At 40.9% G+C, this 17,105-nt stretch overlaps 1 protein-coding gene across 2 annotated transcripts; it reads left to right on the top strand.

The window, feature by feature from the left end:
* The first annotated feature begins 304 nt into the window (after positions 1-304).
* strip1 (striatin interacting protein 1) lies at positions 305-16,186 on the top strand. 2 transcript variants are annotated; one of them, XM_077000978.1, is made up of 21 exons: positions 305-450; positions 1,433-1,502; positions 1,574-1,648; positions 3,165-3,299; positions 3,452-3,572; positions 6,001-6,063; positions 6,300-6,406; positions 7,136-7,263; positions 8,076-8,258; positions 9,590-9,825; positions 9,918-9,983; positions 10,208-10,271; positions 10,359-10,430; positions 10,574-10,648; positions 10,868-10,965; positions 11,038-11,164; positions 11,253-11,353; positions 12,782-12,848; positions 12,958-13,062; positions 13,550-13,754; positions 14,888-16,186. In XM_077000978.1, the coding sequence occupies exons 1-21, from the start codon at positions 340-342 to the stop codon at positions 15,142-15,144; spliced, it is 2,466 nt and encodes an 821-aa protein (XP_076857093.1). In that variant the 5' UTR covers positions 305-339; the 3' UTR covers positions 15,145-16,186. The 2 variants fall into 2 exon arrangements, with proteins under 2 accessions (XP_076857093.1, XP_076857084.1); XM_077000969.1 differs by having other exon boundaries at positions 5,995-6,063.
* Positions 16,187-17,105: the final 919 nt, after the last annotated feature.

Below are 17,105 nucleotides of genomic sequence, written 5' to 3'. Positions count from 1 at the left end.
TCTGTTACAGTACCAGGGTTGTCTCCTCTCCCCAGAAAGCAAGACTGTGTCAACAGATAATTAACTGTGCCTGGGGTTTGGGTGAAGGTGCTGTGCCACTTTATGTCTACTGCACACGTGACCCATAGTGACCCATAAGTGCTACTTTAAGAATTTGGGATAAATTCAACCAGCTTGGCAAGAAAATCACTCAGTTTGGCAATATTGCACACTGGCTTGGGGTTTTGGTTTACATGATTAAATCTTAGTGTTTATGGATGTTTTTTGGTCGTTTTTCTTTATGAGTGTGAGGTCAGAGTCACTCTCGCGAGAATTGAGAGGGCGTCGACGTAATCAAAGATGGACGTCGGAGGTAATGGAGGTGGAATAATTGTGAATAATAAGCAAAAGGTTATGTTGCCCAGCAAGAGCAGAGGGGAATTTGCCCGTAATCAGAGAAAAGATTCTGAGGTAAGGTCAGATCACGTGTGTGATCACGTTGCAAATGGTTTTTGACAGTAAAGCTGACGTACCCAGCTGGTTTGTTAGTGTACATTAGCTCGCTATGCTAAGTGAGGCTGGCTGTGCTCACCAGGGCTGTGACAGTCTCGTCCTCGTTTATATGGAACATTATTTTTGTTCTGGATTTAAGCCTCTAGCTCTATTTAACTCTACACGGAACAGTTGTGTGTTCAGGATGTAAGCCTCTAGCTCTATTTAACTCTACACGGAACAGTACCGTGTTCAGGATTTATGCCTCTAGCTCTATTTAACTACACGGAACATTAATGTACTATGGTTTAACAATAAACAGCTTGGTTTATTTTCCTTTCACCTGGCAAGCAAGCAAGTTACATTAAACGTTTTTAAATTCTGGAACAATGGCAGAATACCAAAATATTTAGCAAAAATGTTTATAAAAATACGCAAAATAGCTTATTTTAAAGACATTAAATTGCGAGTATTAATTGATCACATGCATCACATATGTAGATATGTATTGATCTTTGGTATGCTATATAGGTTGGTCCAAGTTTGATCAAACGTATGGTTGTTAAATCAGTTAATTATAAGGGTGTAATTGGTTGTTAAATCAGTTAATTATAAGGGTGTGATTGATATGTTTCCATATACATATGTTAATAGATTTGTATGATTTTTAAATGTTTTATTCCATTTTTAATCAAATATTGTATTTAATAAAGGACATTTATTAGATGTGAAACAGGATATCACAATGTATTTCTTGTGTCATTTTTGAGATCTGTGATCTCTGGTAGGTAGGTGGCTTGGTTTGAAGTGTCAATGTTACTTGGTTCCTATATTTCCATGGTAATCTGAGCACTATGGGCTGTATCCCTCAAACTGGGTGAATGGATTCAACAGAGTTAGTGCTGTCTTTAGGCCATTGCTGTCTGGCATGTGTGATGAGTTGTGTGTTATTGTAATACAGGGGTTTTCAGAGGCTCCCGACCTTGAGTTTGAATACAATGACTCAGACAGATGGGCAGCTGAATTGTCAGGTAAGAACATGCTTTTAATATTTCAGCATTGATATCATCTAATGTTACTGACCTTTTGCTTTTCATTAAAGAGCTTTACAGCTACACAGAGGGACCAGAGTTTCATCTTAACAGAAAATGCTTTGAAGAGGATTTTCAGACACATGGTAAGAGGAAAGTAGATTTACATTTACAGCTTTTAGCACAAGCTCTTGTCCAGAGTGACTTACAACTAGAGATGGCATCTGATATCAGAGTCAGTAAGATAAAAAAAAATGCTGGATATAATATCAGGAGTAATGTTTAGATCTGATACTGTTACTATTCCAGTCTGAAAATGGCACAGCAATTACTTGCAGTAGCACATTAGGTGTAGTTTTGATAACCCAGTGTAGGGAAGTAGGTTACCCATGAGAACATTTAAATGAGACAATATACTGTCACTTATGTGTGATCACAATAGTGATACTAGTAAATCTAGTTTTGAGTGTTTAAGTGCATTCTGTTTTTTAACTAAAATATTTTCTGAAATGCACAAAAAATATTGTTACTTTTAGCAAATGTATCCACATGACTCTGTTTTAATGGTTTTATGAGTTTTATTATTCATGTGTTTTTTGTTTTGTTTATACGTGAAGTCATTCAACTTTATTTTGATAAGGCTGGTGTAATGGTCCTAATCCTAAGTGATTGTTGATATGAATGGCAAACACATTAATTTGGTTTACAAATTTACGTCATTTGCCATTTTTTTCATTCCCACACCTTTTCAGTGCCCTCAGTGGGTCTCAACATTTGTGAAAAAGCAGAAAGGTTTTGAAAATAGTAGCTAGATTTCTCAGAATAGTAGTAGTTCACTACTAACACAGAATACAAAAGGGAATTCCATAACAGTATATTTGTCAAATCAATTCATTAATTTTCAAAATACAATCCTATAACTTACTCTATTTCTACAGCAGACAAACTTAAAATAACAGTGACATGTCTACATGTGCGCACACTGTGGGGACAGGACGTGTCTGTGGGGACAGGACGTGTCTGTGGGGACAGGACGTGTCTGTGGGGACTGTGTCTGAACTCTCCTTCCCCTCCTGATCCTGCGTAGCTGATATTTTAGTTGGCCTCCTGGTAACATCAAGCCCTGCAAAGTCAGTGTGTGCTGTCCTCCTCCTGAGTGGACTGTGCACACTGCTGGCTACTGTGTGTTTAGTGGAGAGGTGGTGGATCTCCGCCCTCTCCCTGGTCTTGCTCTTATTAGCACGGCAGAGGTGGTATGAAGGTCTGAGAACTGTGTGCAGTAGTTGTAATGAGAGAATGTGCAGAAATAATGAATGGGGAGTTTTTTGGGTCTGCATCTACCACATGTTCTTATTCAGGAAGTGCAGAACCTTTTGAGTAGTGGGATGTATGGCAAAATTATCAGAAGCACAGAGGCTAATGGCGTAGTGGATAAACACACGATATAACACATTGACTAGCGTGGTCTTAGTTGAGAGTTCACAAAGAAGCTAGTGTCATATTGATAATGTGATGTAGTGGTTTTCTCTATTTGTTTATTACTGTAATGAGGCTCTAAGTAAGTGTATTATTTTGTCTCTGTGTGTGTGCATGTATAAATGATTGTTTTACTGTACCTGCTTAAAATCCTGGGTATGTACCACCCTGTGTTGTTGATGTCAGTGTGTGATAAGAGGTGGGTGGAGCTGGATGCTACACAGCACAGAGCACATGCCATGCGTCTTCTGGACGGACTGGATGTGACTGGTCGAGAGAGAAGATTAAAGGTGGCCAGGGCCATCCTGTACATGACACAAGGTAAACACATCATAGTCCTTATGTGTGGTTATTCAGTACAGCTGGAAGTTTTAAGGGATTGTCCACCTGTTTACATCCCAATGTTTTGACTCTTAATCATGCCCATCTACATGGATATGCACAGACAGTATGTACTTGTGTGTGTTTTACAGGAACATTTGGAGAGTGTACTTCAGAGGCTGAGGTGCAGCACTGGATGAGATACAATGTGTTCTTGCTGCTGGAAGTGGGAGCCTTCTCTGCCCTGGTGGAGCTGCTTAACATGGAGATAGAGTAAAAATAATACTATTACAATCTCTCATAATCTCTCTTGTGTGTGTGTGTGTGTGTGTGTGTGTGTGTGTGTGTGTGTGTGTGTGTGTATATATATATATACATACATACACATACATACATACACACACTATATTGCCAAAAGTATTCGCTCACCCATCCCAATTATCGGAATCAGGTCTTCCAAACACTTCCATAGCCAGAGGTGTATAAAAATTGTAAAAAAAAATGTTACAATTTTTTTACAATAAAAAAGGTGTATAAAATTAAGCACCTAGGTATGCAGACTGTTTTTAAAAACATTTGTGAAATAATGGATCACTCTCAGGAGCTCAGTGAATTCCAGTGTGGAACTGTGGTAGGATGCCAACTGTGCAACAAATCCAGTCGTGAAATTTCCTCACTCCTGAATATTCCACAGTCAACTGTCAGCTGTATTATAAGAAAATACAATGTTTGGGATCGACAGCAACTCTGCCACGAAGTGGTAGGCCACGTAATCTGACAAAGCGGGGTCAGCGGATGCTGGAGTGTGTAGTGCGAAGAGGTTGCCGACTTTCTACAGGCATCCAAACTTCATGTGGCCTTCAGATTAGCTCAATAACAGTGCGCAGAGAGCTTCATTGAACAACATGGAACCTCCTTTCAGGCATCATTGTGTCACATGACTCAATACATGAGTGGGGCCAAAAAAGCATTGGCAAGAACACCAGAGAAGCCAATCAGCACCTGGATCGTCTCCAAGAAAAATCTCTGAATGCCACACAAATGGATCCAGGAACGCTTAATACAGTATAACATCAACAGGAGCTCTAAGTGCCTTTACTGTAAGAATTTAATGGGGCTGTTGAAGATTACCATAGCAGCCAGCTTCAATCTTCACAAGTTGCCATCAAGTGTGGGATTTACTGAAGTGATGTCCTGTCCTGGCTGCTGTCCTGCATAAGCCTGAACACCTTCACTGAAAGTATCTCCAAGACTGGCTGCAGACACTGACTGTGGAATAATTTAACAAGACATTTACTTCTCCAGACAGTTACATCTCACCAGGAAATATGCAGCAGCGGCATCGGAATGTCATTTGGACTATTAAGTGTGGTCTGATGGTTACAAATAGAGTTAATGTACTTAGTACTGAAGGGTTCATATTTCATATAACTTGTGTAGGTTAGCCACAAGTATCTTGCATTCCCACAGGTAAATTGTAATCCTGAAGAGGCCACAAGGACAATGGCTACAGCCATATACTTACAAACACTTAGGCAAGTTCTCTTGAGAATTCAACGGAATGGGAAGAACATGATCTGGGAAGATCATTCTACCAGTCATCAGATACCCTGCTGGTATAATAATCTGTCCAAAGGAGGAGACGGAAGCCACTGACATCAAGACAAGGAAACAAGGACTCATCCCAAATCCAGCACTTCTGAGACTGTACACTAAGCAGAAGAAGAGATGAAGATTACTGAACATCAGAGCCGCTGATGAAACGTGCTAGGAAGATGGCCCCAAGTCATAAAGTGCCTTGAGAGAACTTCAGACAGCAGAAACCTAATGTGAAAGGAGGAGCAGGAGCTGTCAAGGAGGTTAAATCCCTGCATGGAATGTTCCACTAGCAAATTGTAGGTGGTGGAGAATGAATGAATTATGATCCTGCAGGAGATCCAGATTCAGACTGACAATGATAATTTGACACCAACCACACATAGGAGAGATGGACAAACAGCAGAAGGGGCAGTAGTGATAGATATTGCTATCACTTGGGAGTGCTACATCAGGAACAAGGGACATGAAAAGCTAGAGAAATACCCAGGGCTGATGAAACAGCTGGAAAAGGTTCTGGAAGGTAAAGACAACAGTGGTTTTCATGGTAATCTGAGCACTAGGGGCTGTATCCTCCAAACTGGGTGAATGGATCCAGCAGATCCCAGGATGAACATCTGAGATCTCAGTCCAGAAGAGAGCAGTCCAGGGCACAGTGTTTGCAGAACACTTAAACTCCCAGGCCTCTGGTAGAGGACCCACTCGGGGAGGGGCTATATATATATATATATATATATATATATATATATATATATATATATATATATATATATATATATATATCTTCATCCAGAAAAAGGGATCTTTGGTCAGCTATGCAAGTATAAGTTACATTATTGTATATATTCAATGTCCCTAATGTTATCCAACTGAATTTTGTGCAGTTTCCACCCTGTAATGTAAACAAATTTTGCATTAATTATGCCTCATTAATTTCAGAGGCTGTTGTCTTGATCTATGAAATCATATCTGAATACAGTAAAAACACTGTACCATAAATGTAATAATGGATATCGAGTGTAACTGTATATTTAATAATTGATATGGAATTGTATTGTATATGTAATGATGGATATGGAGTACTGTCTGTCTTTGTCAGCAACAGCGCAGCATGCAGCAGTGCGGTGAGGAAACCTGCGATCTCCCTGGCTGACAGCACAGACCTAAGGTACGTCCATGCTAATGCCACAATAAACTCATGCAAAAATTGCACACCACACAGTCTCACTCTCATATATGTAACCTCCTGCTACATCCACAATCTCTTTGTTAATTCTACACACCCAGCAGTCACAGCACAAAACAATACTTTTAGGATTTATCCTGCATTTCTGACGCACGTGTCCCCGTATTCAGGCTGTGGTTTTAGTGCTGTGTGTTTGTATATATCTGTGGTGCTATTAGGGTCCTGCTCAACATCATGTACCTGATGGTGGAAATGATCCAGCAGGAGGACCTGGCAGACCCTCCAGACTGGAGAACAGCCAGAGAGACCTTCAAAACCGAACTGGGTATGTGCTGTGTGCATGTGTCTGTGCTCGTAGGTCTTAGAATGATGAATTATTGTTCAAGTATGTTTGCACATATGATAAAATTGTCTTTGGTTACACAGTAGTTCACAATACACAGCAGCATTTAGTCATATAATCATCCATAGCTAATCTATCTAAATGTGCACATGGATACATAGACATCCTTTTATAGACAGATTTTGCAAAGCCTTAACACAAGGGAAGTAAATTGCATGGATGAACTAGGGCCACTGCAAAATATTGTATTCATGAAAGTATTCAATCTTATGAATCTGGAAAAGATGTTAACGTTGTGAATGTATCTCACCTATGCATATAACATAGACTATAAGAACTCATATATAGCCTCAGACAACAATATAACAAATTCAGGAAAATTTGGCCACCGTGGTGGACATAAATGGAACAAATTAGTAATGATACTGCTTTATTTCAATTAATCTTTTATTGTTTCTTTATTCTCTCATGTTTCTTAACATATTCATTCAAATGACAGTATATCAATAACTTGCATTATTGAGTGGTATGTTAATAGATTGTCTTCTTTCTCTAATGTTCACTACTCACTAGTGAGCCACTAAGCGAGTCCAGAGTAATGGCACAAAGGACTGTAGCTCATGATTATACAGCTCACAGGGGACATAAAGTAAATGGGTTCTTTCTAAAACTATAAAAACTTATAAAACTATAAATCTTTGTATTGTTCAGGCTCACCACTCTACAACAGCGAACCCATATCTGTAATGCTCTTTGGCATGGTAACAAAGTTCTGCAGTGGCCACGCCCCTCACTTCCCCATGAAGAAAGTTCTGCTTCTGCTCTGGAAAACTATTCTGGTGATGTGTTTTTATTTGCCTCTCCATACCTCTTTCATCTCTCTTGTTCAGTTGAGTGCATTATTGGCGTGACATATACACACTATATTTATACACTTTTAAACAGGAGAATATGTGACTCATTGATGTCGGTAAATTTTGTATGTTCATTTATGAAGTACAGCTGTGTGTCAGTCTCATTTATGAAGTACAGCTGTGTCTCAGTCTCATTGTCCTGGCACTGCTGGCACAGTCTCTGTTCTTTAGATAGTAAGGATTGTGTGTCTGCCATTCTCTATGGACAGGTGGTGGTCACTGAGTCTGTAGTTGGTCAGGACAGACTTGGTTTTGGAACCCTCTGCATGAAATAGAATATAAAACATTACATTCTTCAACTTCACTTTTTAATCAGCTGTGACGAGTTCAGTGGTCAAAGATAAAAATTTCAGTGCAGTGGCATGAACAAATAGCGAGAAAACAAAACCAAAAGAATTTAATCCAAAACTCTTCTATCCTAATATCTATATGTATAGAGTAGTGTGCCTTATGGAGCATATGGTACCATGGCCAATTATTTTGTCATGTTTTCTGTAGTCAAAGCCAACGGTATTTATTTAGTGTTTTTTATTTCACACATTGTTACAAAGCAGCTTTGAACATCCCTTTGACATGTAAAACGGTTGTATTGGAAACCCTAGATCAGTGGGGTTATGGGTAGTTTGCACCATTCCCCTCACCTTCCACCTAACGTGGCATCTCATCCATGTGACCATCCCTTTCTGAAATGGTGAGTTTGAGGCACTGTTTTACAATTAACATGTGTGTTCTCTCAGTTCACGCTGGGTGGTTTTGAGCAGCTGCAGAGCTTAAAGGTGTGTAAGAGGGAGGAGCTCGGTTTGCCCCGCCTCCCAGAGGACAGCATTCGTGTGGTTAGGAACATGAGAGCCGCCTCTCCACCTGCCTCTGCCTCCGACCTCATCGAGCAGCAACAGCGACGCGCTCGCAGGGAGCATAAGGTCTCTGACACACACACACACACACACACACACACACACACACACACACACACACACACACACACACACACACAACCAACCTAATGTGTACACACACATGCACACAAATAATAATCTTTATTTGTATAGCACCTTTCATACATAAATGCAACTCAAAGTGCTTTACAGAATAAAAAAAACAACCAACCTAATGTATGCAAATGCACACAACCTACTGCGTACACACAACCAACCTAATATGTATACACACACACACAGAGCCAACCTAATGTATATAAACAAGGGAGACTGTGTGTGTGTGTATATATGAGGGAGAGAAGGGGAGAGAGAGTGTGTGTGTGTGTGTATATGAGAGAGAAGGGGAGAGAGAGAGTGTGTGTGTATGAGAGCGAGAGAAGGGGAGAGAGAGCGAGAGAAAGAGAGAGAGTGTGTGTGTGTGTGTGTGTGTGTGTGTGTGTGTGAGAGAGAGAGAAGGGGGAGTGTTTTCGTGTGTGTGTGAGAAGAGAGGAGATAGTGTGTGAGAAGGGGAGAGAGAGAGAGAGAGAGAGAGAGAGAGAGAGGGGGGAGAGAGAGATTGTGTGTGTGAGTTAGAGAAGACGGGAGAGAGTGTGTGAGACACTGATGAGCTGTAATGATTGATAACACAGTGGGTCTGTTCTGTTTTCTTTACTCTTTCTTTAGTTCTGTTTGGCTCGAATGTTTGAAACGGAATAATATCTGGGCAGCTTCAATGAGACTGGCTGTGTTAAGATAATGTGTTAATACGTGTGTTACACTAGAGCCGTTAGCTTTAGTAAATGTGGGTTATCCCCAGAGTTAAGGAGTAAAACTTCCACTCTGGTTCACATCTACGGCATCATTTAAAAAAATCAATGTTTTGTATAAATTATTTGGTCAAACATCAAGATTTTAGTTTTTTCATTTTCGGACGATTAACTTCAGAAGATTAGTCAGTGTGTCCCTAAACCAACCTAATGTGTACAAAACCAATAAGACAGCAGCAAAAACCAAGAGATCGCTCTTCTGTGCCAATACCACACACTAACAGTGTGATGTACTACATTTTGCACAGCATCATTGACAGTGAGTCACGATCATTGTGATTTGAGTTTTTTTTTCCGTAATGCTTGCCCTCATCTCTTTAAACCTGTTGTGATGGTGTAAGTCAACATTTGCTAAAAGGTAAAAAAAAAAAAAAAAAAACTCTGTACTTATTAAAAAAAAAAAAAAAAGACCTTGGACCATAAATGTCATTCATGTAGGTTATTAGTGTCCTGATTAATAATACTCTTCTCCTGTCTCTCTATCTGTGTCTATGTTGTGCTGACAAGGCACTGATAAAACAGGAGAATCTGGATGCGTTTAATGAGAAGGACCCCTATAAAGCGGATGAGTCCCGGGAGGATGAGGAAGAGGGTGAGGATAATGATAACTCTCTGGAAACGGAGCCGTTCCCTCTGGAGCGTGACGAGGTCGTGCCCCCGCCCATCCCCCACCCGCCCGTCACCCACCCGCCTTCTGAGCGGGTGTCATTCCCCAAGGGACTACCCTGGGCTCCTAAAGTCAGGTAGGTCTGTAGTATAGTGAACGTGTCTTTTCTGGGCCTGCAGGAACTCTACCACGATCTCTCAACCCCAAATGCACATTTGTTTTGAATAGGGAGAAAGATATAGAACATTTCCTTGAGTGCAGCAGGAGCAAGTTCATTGGGTACACCCTGGGAAAGTAAGTGAACCCCAAACCCTACCATAGCCCTACCAGCTGTGAGTTTGAATTAACCAACCAGTGTGTGTCTTTGTGCTTTGTCACTGTAGTCAATATTACACCTACAATATTGACTACATAATTCAGTATCCAAGTGACCAGTTCTTATGTGGTCCTATATGTCAGGAAGATCATAGAAATTAAACATATTTAGAGATGCGTGCGTGTGTGTGCATGTTTTGCAGTGACACAGATACAGTTGTTGGCCTGCCCAGGCCTATCCATGAAAGCATCAGAACACTCAAACAGGTACAATAAGCTGCAAAAGATTCAGTGCATATGATTCAGTGCATTGTTGTGTTATGTGCATTCAAACTGTATGATGTGTTTCTGCAGCATAAATATGTGTCAGTTGCTGAGGTTCAGATTGCTAAAGAGGAGGAATATCAGAAGACTCCTCTGTCTGGGGTGAGTTGTGGTTGTAGCTTCAGTAAACCTGCTTTAGGTGCCATTTCATTCATTACAAGTGTATGTTAAAGATAAATAAAAAGCACTGTGTGTGCGTGTGTGCGTGTGTGCGTGTGTGCGTGCGTGCGTGCGTGTGCTGACAGGGAGAGGAAGATGTGGTAATGGGTGCTACTGAGCTGCTGTACCAGGGCATTCTCCCCAGCCTCCCTCAGTACATGGTGAGTATCCAATAAACATCCAATCAGAGTGTCCTACATATAAAAAGTCAGCCAATCCCACCAGCCTGTGGTCGTGTGTGTACGTATGTGTGTGTACGTATGTGTGTGTACGTATGTGTGTGTACGTATGTGTGTGTTTGGATGGGGGTGCATGTGTGTAAATGTGTGTGTGTGTGTGTGTGTGTGTGTGTGTGTGTGTGTGTGTGTGTGTTAATTTAGATTGCTCTGCTGAAAATCCTGCTGGCTGCTGCTCCCACCTCTAAAGCCAAAACCGACTCCATTAACATCCTGGCAGACGTGCTTCCAGAGGAGATGCCGTAAGAGTCTCGCATGCTACAGTGTGATGGGTGTGTTGCCGTCTGTGTGTGTACTTAGTGTGTTCTCTACAGGACTACAGTACTACAGAGTATGAAGCTGGGTGTGGATGTGAACCGACATAAAGAAATCATTGTTAAAGCCATTTCAGCGATTCTGCTTCTTCTGCTAAAACACTTCAAACTCAACCACATTTATCAGGTACGTAATCCATACACACATGCTCAGAGACACAACTGTATACAGAAGGAGACAGATGAGAATGACGCATGTCTCTCTTCCCCCTCAGTTCGAGTACATGGCCCAGCACCTGGTCTTTGCCAACTGTATCCCACTCATCCTCAAGTTCTTTAACCAGAACATCATGTCTTACATCACTGCTAAGAACAGGTAATTGTAACTGCACAGGATAAGATATCAAATACTACTAGAGCTTCACACTATTAGAACTTGCTCTCTGGGTGGGTTGGATGGCTTCTCCCTCCTGGCATCCTTCAGCATGGTGCTAATCAATATGTGTAATAGTTAAATGTGGCTACAATTGGAAATGTAGAAAAATATCAAATATATTTTTTAAAAAGGGACTTACGGTGTATGAACCCTGCAAACATGACTTGGTTAATTGCAAGCCGCTCGCGCATGGGCGAAACCACCGCGATTACGTAATTTTCGACGCAGCGGCTGACGAGCGGCTCGCGCTGTCGTACACCTCTCGAAATTTGTAAAAACTTCGCGCACGCCGCGCTTCAGCGCAATGAACAAAGTCATGTTTGCAGGGTTCATACATCTTTACAAGGTGGAATTAAAGCATTTATACATGTGTATGTGTTTGTGTATGTGTGTGTCTCTTTTCTCATGTGCTGCTTCTTTCTAATGTTTTTAGTTATTTAATAATTTATTTTAAATTGTTGGTGATTTATTCTAATCATTTTTAGTTTTATATAAACTCTTGTTGCTTATTCCCTTGTAAAGTGTCCTTGTGTGTCTTGAAAGGCGCTTATAAATAAAATTCTATTATTATTATTCAATATTTCCCAGCACGTTAAACTTAATTAAGTTAAATATGTATACATATATTCAAAAGGATCCGAAATAATTCGCTTTTTTATCACATTATTTAATTGTTGTTTATTTTCAAAACGCCCAATCTTAACGTCTTCACGTTCTCTCATGTTTCGTCCTAGAATTACAAGAGGCTCATATTTGTTAACGTAATACAAGAAAACTGTTCATTCAGATGGCTATTTGTTGTGAAACGAAGTAGTTACAATTTCAAACATTTTCAAGTATTTAGCCTAAATTCCAGCACTTTTCAAATCTGAAACAAAAAGCAACATTAAAATTGGTCAGGTAAATGTTCCTTCCCCTGTTTTTGAGGGGTGTTTCTTTATACCAACACACATCGTTTTGAGAACACTGCACAGAATGTGATGCGGCAAGTATAAGTGCCTCCTCTGTTCGCGGAAGTTTGCGTGAGGTGGGCGGAGCCACTGTGATGACGTCATTATTGTTTGTGTGGCCCTCTGACACAATTCAGGGTTCTCATGTGGCCCCTTGTAAAAATTAATTGCCCACCCCTGGACTAGATGGTCGAGATGAACAAGTTTAGTTTTACTACCTTGTTGCTTGCCAGACCACAGCCCTACACGTGAGGAGCATTTCTGTAGTTGTGTTGAATTGCTTTTTAAGAAGAGAAAGACGAACAAAGCTGTTGGAGTCCGTTTCCCTGCAATTAATATCTTTATTATTATGAATAATATAAGCATGGGTGTTGTACTTTACTATTTATGACTGACTTCACTGTGTTCCTATAAACAGTATCTCGGTGTTGGACTTCCCATACTGTGTACTACACGAACTGCCTGAACTTACAGCAGAGAGCCTGGTGAGAAAGACTTCCACAATTTTCAACACCTGAAATATCTGTAAGACTACCGGTAATTAACATGTAAATGAGTGTGTATATAATATACTGTCTTTGTGTTTGGTCACAGGAAGCTGGAGATAATAACCAGTTTTGTTGGAGGAACTTATTCTCCTGTATCAACCTACTCAGAATCCTCAACAAACTCACCAAGTGGAAGCATTCCAGAACGATGGTACACACACTAACATAATGCACTGCTGAAGTACAGTGCATGCAGTTCACTATATATTGTCCAGAGCTAAACATACAGTGGTATGCAAAAGTTTGGGTACCCCAATTTTCATGACTTTCCTTTATAAATCATTGGTTGTTCGCATCAGCAATGAATGACTTAATAGATTCTGAATAGATTTTGAGTTTAGCGTCGTTGTCTTGTTGAAGTATCCAGCCCTGGTGCAACTTCAACTTTGTCACTTATTCTTGAACATTTGTTCTCAAGAATCTGCTGATATTGACTGGAATCCATGCGACCTTCAACTTTAACAAGATTCCCAGTACCTGCACTGGCCACACAGCCCCACAGCATGATGGAACTGCCACCAAATTTTACTGTGTTTGTCTTGGAATGCTGTGTTCTTTTTCTGCCACGCATACCACCCCTTGTTATGTCCAAATAACAGATAACAGTTTTTTATTGTTCATTTGTTCTTTTATAATAGATGTTGGTGGTGTTCAAATCGGCTCCCATCCTCAAGAGGGCGCTGAAGGTAAAGCAGGCTATGATGCAACTCTATGTGCTTAAATTGCTCAAAGTGCAGACGAAGTATCTTGGCCGTCAGTGGAGAAAGAGCAACATGAAGACAATGTCCGCCATCTACCAGAAAGTGCGACACCGTCTCAATGATGACTGGGCCTATGGCAACGGTGAGGACACCAGTGTAATAGTACAGATTAGACCCTTCAGTGTAAAAGTAGAGATTAGACCCTTTGGTACATTGTGTTACATTAGTGTGCTCCTTGCCTGTGTTATCTGTTACCTCTGCACTAGAGCTTAACTAGAGGTGTTCCTCTGCACTGCTGGCTTTGAGAAAGACGTGAACAGAAGGCTAAAAGCAGACTATTTCCAGACTCACAGATACATACTATTTCCAGACTCGTAGATACATACTATTTCCAGATTCACATGTGCAGACTTTTTCCAGATTCACAGGTACAGATTCATCCCCCTTTCTGCCCCTCTAACCACCAGGTTTGCCACTACTGACCAATCAAAAGTAACCACATACTGATACTGATAATACCCCCACAATAAGAAACAGCCACAGCAACAGCAGAAGTAGAGGAAAACAAGACTTCATAGCTGCCCTGCACACTTGACTTTGTCTTGCACGTTTGCAGCTTGTGAAGGATTTGGCCCTTTCTGTCTCTGGAAGTGGCTCACATTGTCGAGCTGTAATCTCAAGGCTCGACTACTGCAGCTTGCTATTTGCTGGTCTTCCTGTCCGGACCATGACGCCCCTACAGTTGATCCAGAACATAGCGGCATGACTGATCTTCAGTCTGCCAAACTTATTGAATGTCATTGAATTGGTTGCTTAATGTTGGCCTACCTAACAAATCGGGATTAAAATGATCTAATTAATATTGAAGGGTGCTTGATCTTTTTTATTAATATTACATTAATGTACATGTAATAACACAAAGCAAACTTGCCTTTTTATGAGGTGCTGTCAACTATCTTTTAATTAGACAAACCTGTTGGCCTGAGGTCAACTCTTCTCTTATCTGGTGTCAGAATGGAAAACCCATGTGATGGAAGCACACGTAAATAAGATTAATCTTATGGTAGAAATGGGATTGTGGAATCTAACAATTCTGTATTCACACTTGGATCAAATAACCATGGATGAGCCAATTTGAAAAGTAATAAGTACACTGTTATAGCTGTGTACACTGGTCTGTGTGTGTGTGTACTGTGTCCGGTACAGTGTGCATTTGTCTGTGTATACATCTTTGTGTATATGTGTCTTGAGTGTATCTTTTGTTTGTGGCAGCAGATCTGGACGCACGGCCATGGGACTTCCAGGCAGAGGAGTGTTCTCTTCGTGCTAGCATCGAGCGCTTCAATAACCGCCGTTACGACAGGAACCAGAGCAATCCGGACTTCCTCCCTGTGGACAACTGCCTGCAGAGCGTGCTGGGCCAGCGGGTCGAACTGCCTGAGGACTTCCAGATGAACTATGACCTCTGGCTGGAACGTGAGGTGTTCTCCAAACCCATCTGCTGGGAGGAGCTGCTGGGAGGAGCTGGGTAACTGTAGTGTGGAGAGAGGCAGCGGGGCAGAGAGGGCCAGCCCTTTTACACTGGGGCCAGATTGTATAGGAGCATCAGCACTGTTGGTCAGTGCACTGTATATCTGTTATGCAGGATATTTATACTGTTGCCACTTGGTATGCTATTCATAACCCTTTGTTCTATAGGGCTAGTCAGTGTGTGTTCATTTCTTCATTTCCTTTCTAATTTTGGGTTTCTCCTTTGCACTCTCTCTCTCACTCTCTCTCTATAGTGTGTCTTTAGCACAGATGTGTGAGTATGTGCTGGTCTGAGTTTACATGTGGGGCAGTAATAATTTATGCTTAAATGGCATCATTCTTAATGTCCAAGTAGGCTTTGCAGTTACAATCTGCACAGTGCTTTTACATTGTCATACCGCTGACAAATTGTAATTTGTTAGGTGCTTTGCACATCATACTTTCAAGCTTTTCAAACTCCAGGTTTCACTCACGTGAAGTCCTGTGATTTAGCCTTGCTGTCATAACCAGCTGTAAGAATATGGGCTTCAGGGAATTAAATTTGAGAATCTTTTAAAAGAGCCATGTGGAGGTCCAAAGTGGTTGATATATCGTCACTTTCTCCTCTTCTCTTTCTTGTACAATTAATAACAAAAAGCATGTAAGAGTGAGTGGGAGAGATAGAAAGTGGGAGAGAGGTAGGAGAGAGGGAGATGGATTTTGTTGCAGAGCAGGTTTCTATACTGCTATGGGTTTGAGAAATGTGCTTTTATTAATAGATGAATGTTTAGACAATGTTTAGGTTTAGATGACAAAACTTCTTGTAAAGTAAAATGCTCTTATTAATCTGAGTTTATATGTTTGTGTTGCTTTATATAAAATACTGTATTAAATAATGTACATTGTCAGTATTGAAGGTTGTCATGGAGTTCTGTTCATGGTGCCCTTTGTGTATCTTATTGCTTAATCTGGGAAGAAATGGCACCTGGAAATGCAGTTACACAATCATATGTCCTACTGACACTGATGATTTGATTGAATAAAATTTGCCATGGAATATCAGAATGTCTTAACATGGCACCATTCATGCATGCTCAGTGCTGCTAATACCATATGTATTTTACCTTGAGAGCATTCTTAGGACTTGTTGGGTAGTACAAAAGATTTATCAAAAATGTAGTTGATAAAGCAGCAGTACAAGTGTGTACTTATAAGGGAGAATGCCCCCCTTACTGTTGGCATTCAAAATGGAGGTTGACATTTTGCACCATTATGATTTGGTTTTATACAGAGTTAAAATAGCAATAATAGGCATTACATAAAACAAAATGGAAAGCAAATGGAGTATGATGCATGGAATATTAAATTGTACTTTTGAGTAAATATTGTAAATATAAATTGAAGAAATGTATTGCAAAATTAACTCAATAATTCTTCACTTCAATGAGAAAACTTCCCCCCATCCATTTTCATCCACTTATCCGGGTCTGGGTCACGGGGGCCTAAGTAAAGAGACCCAGGTTTCCTTCTCCCCAGCCACCTCTTCTAGCTCTTCTGGGAGGATACTGAGGCATTCCCAGGACATCCGAGAGATATAATCTCTCCAGAATGTCCTGGGTCTTTTCTTCTCAGTTGGACATGCCCAGAGCACCTCACCAGGGAGGCACCCTGGACCTGATGCCTGAACCATCTCAACTGGCTCTTCTTTACATGGAGGAGTAGCTTCACTCTCTCCCGGATTACCGTACTCTGCACCTTACCTCTAAGGGAGAACTCAGACACCCTGCAGAGAAAACTAATTTCAGCTGCTTGAATTTGTGATCTCATTCTTTCAGTAACTACCTAGAGCTTGTTGCCATAGGTAAGAGTCGGAATGTAGATTGACCAGTAATTGAGAGCTTTGTCTTTTGGCTCAGTTCTCTCTTCACCACAGCGAACGCCGGTACAGCGTCCGCAACACTGGTCACCGTACTGATCTCAACCT

Source organism: Brachyhypopomus gauderio, chromosome 1 (assembly GCF_052324685.1).
Source record: "Brachyhypopomus gauderio isolate BG-103 chromosome 1, BGAUD_0.2, whole genome shotgun sequence".
NCBI classification, from domain to species: domain Eukaryota; kingdom Metazoa; phylum Chordata; class Actinopteri; order Gymnotiformes; family Hypopomidae; genus Brachyhypopomus; species Brachyhypopomus gauderio.
The sequence above is the reverse complement of the archived record's forward strand: the minus strand, read 5'-3'. Positions and strand labels throughout refer to the sequence as shown.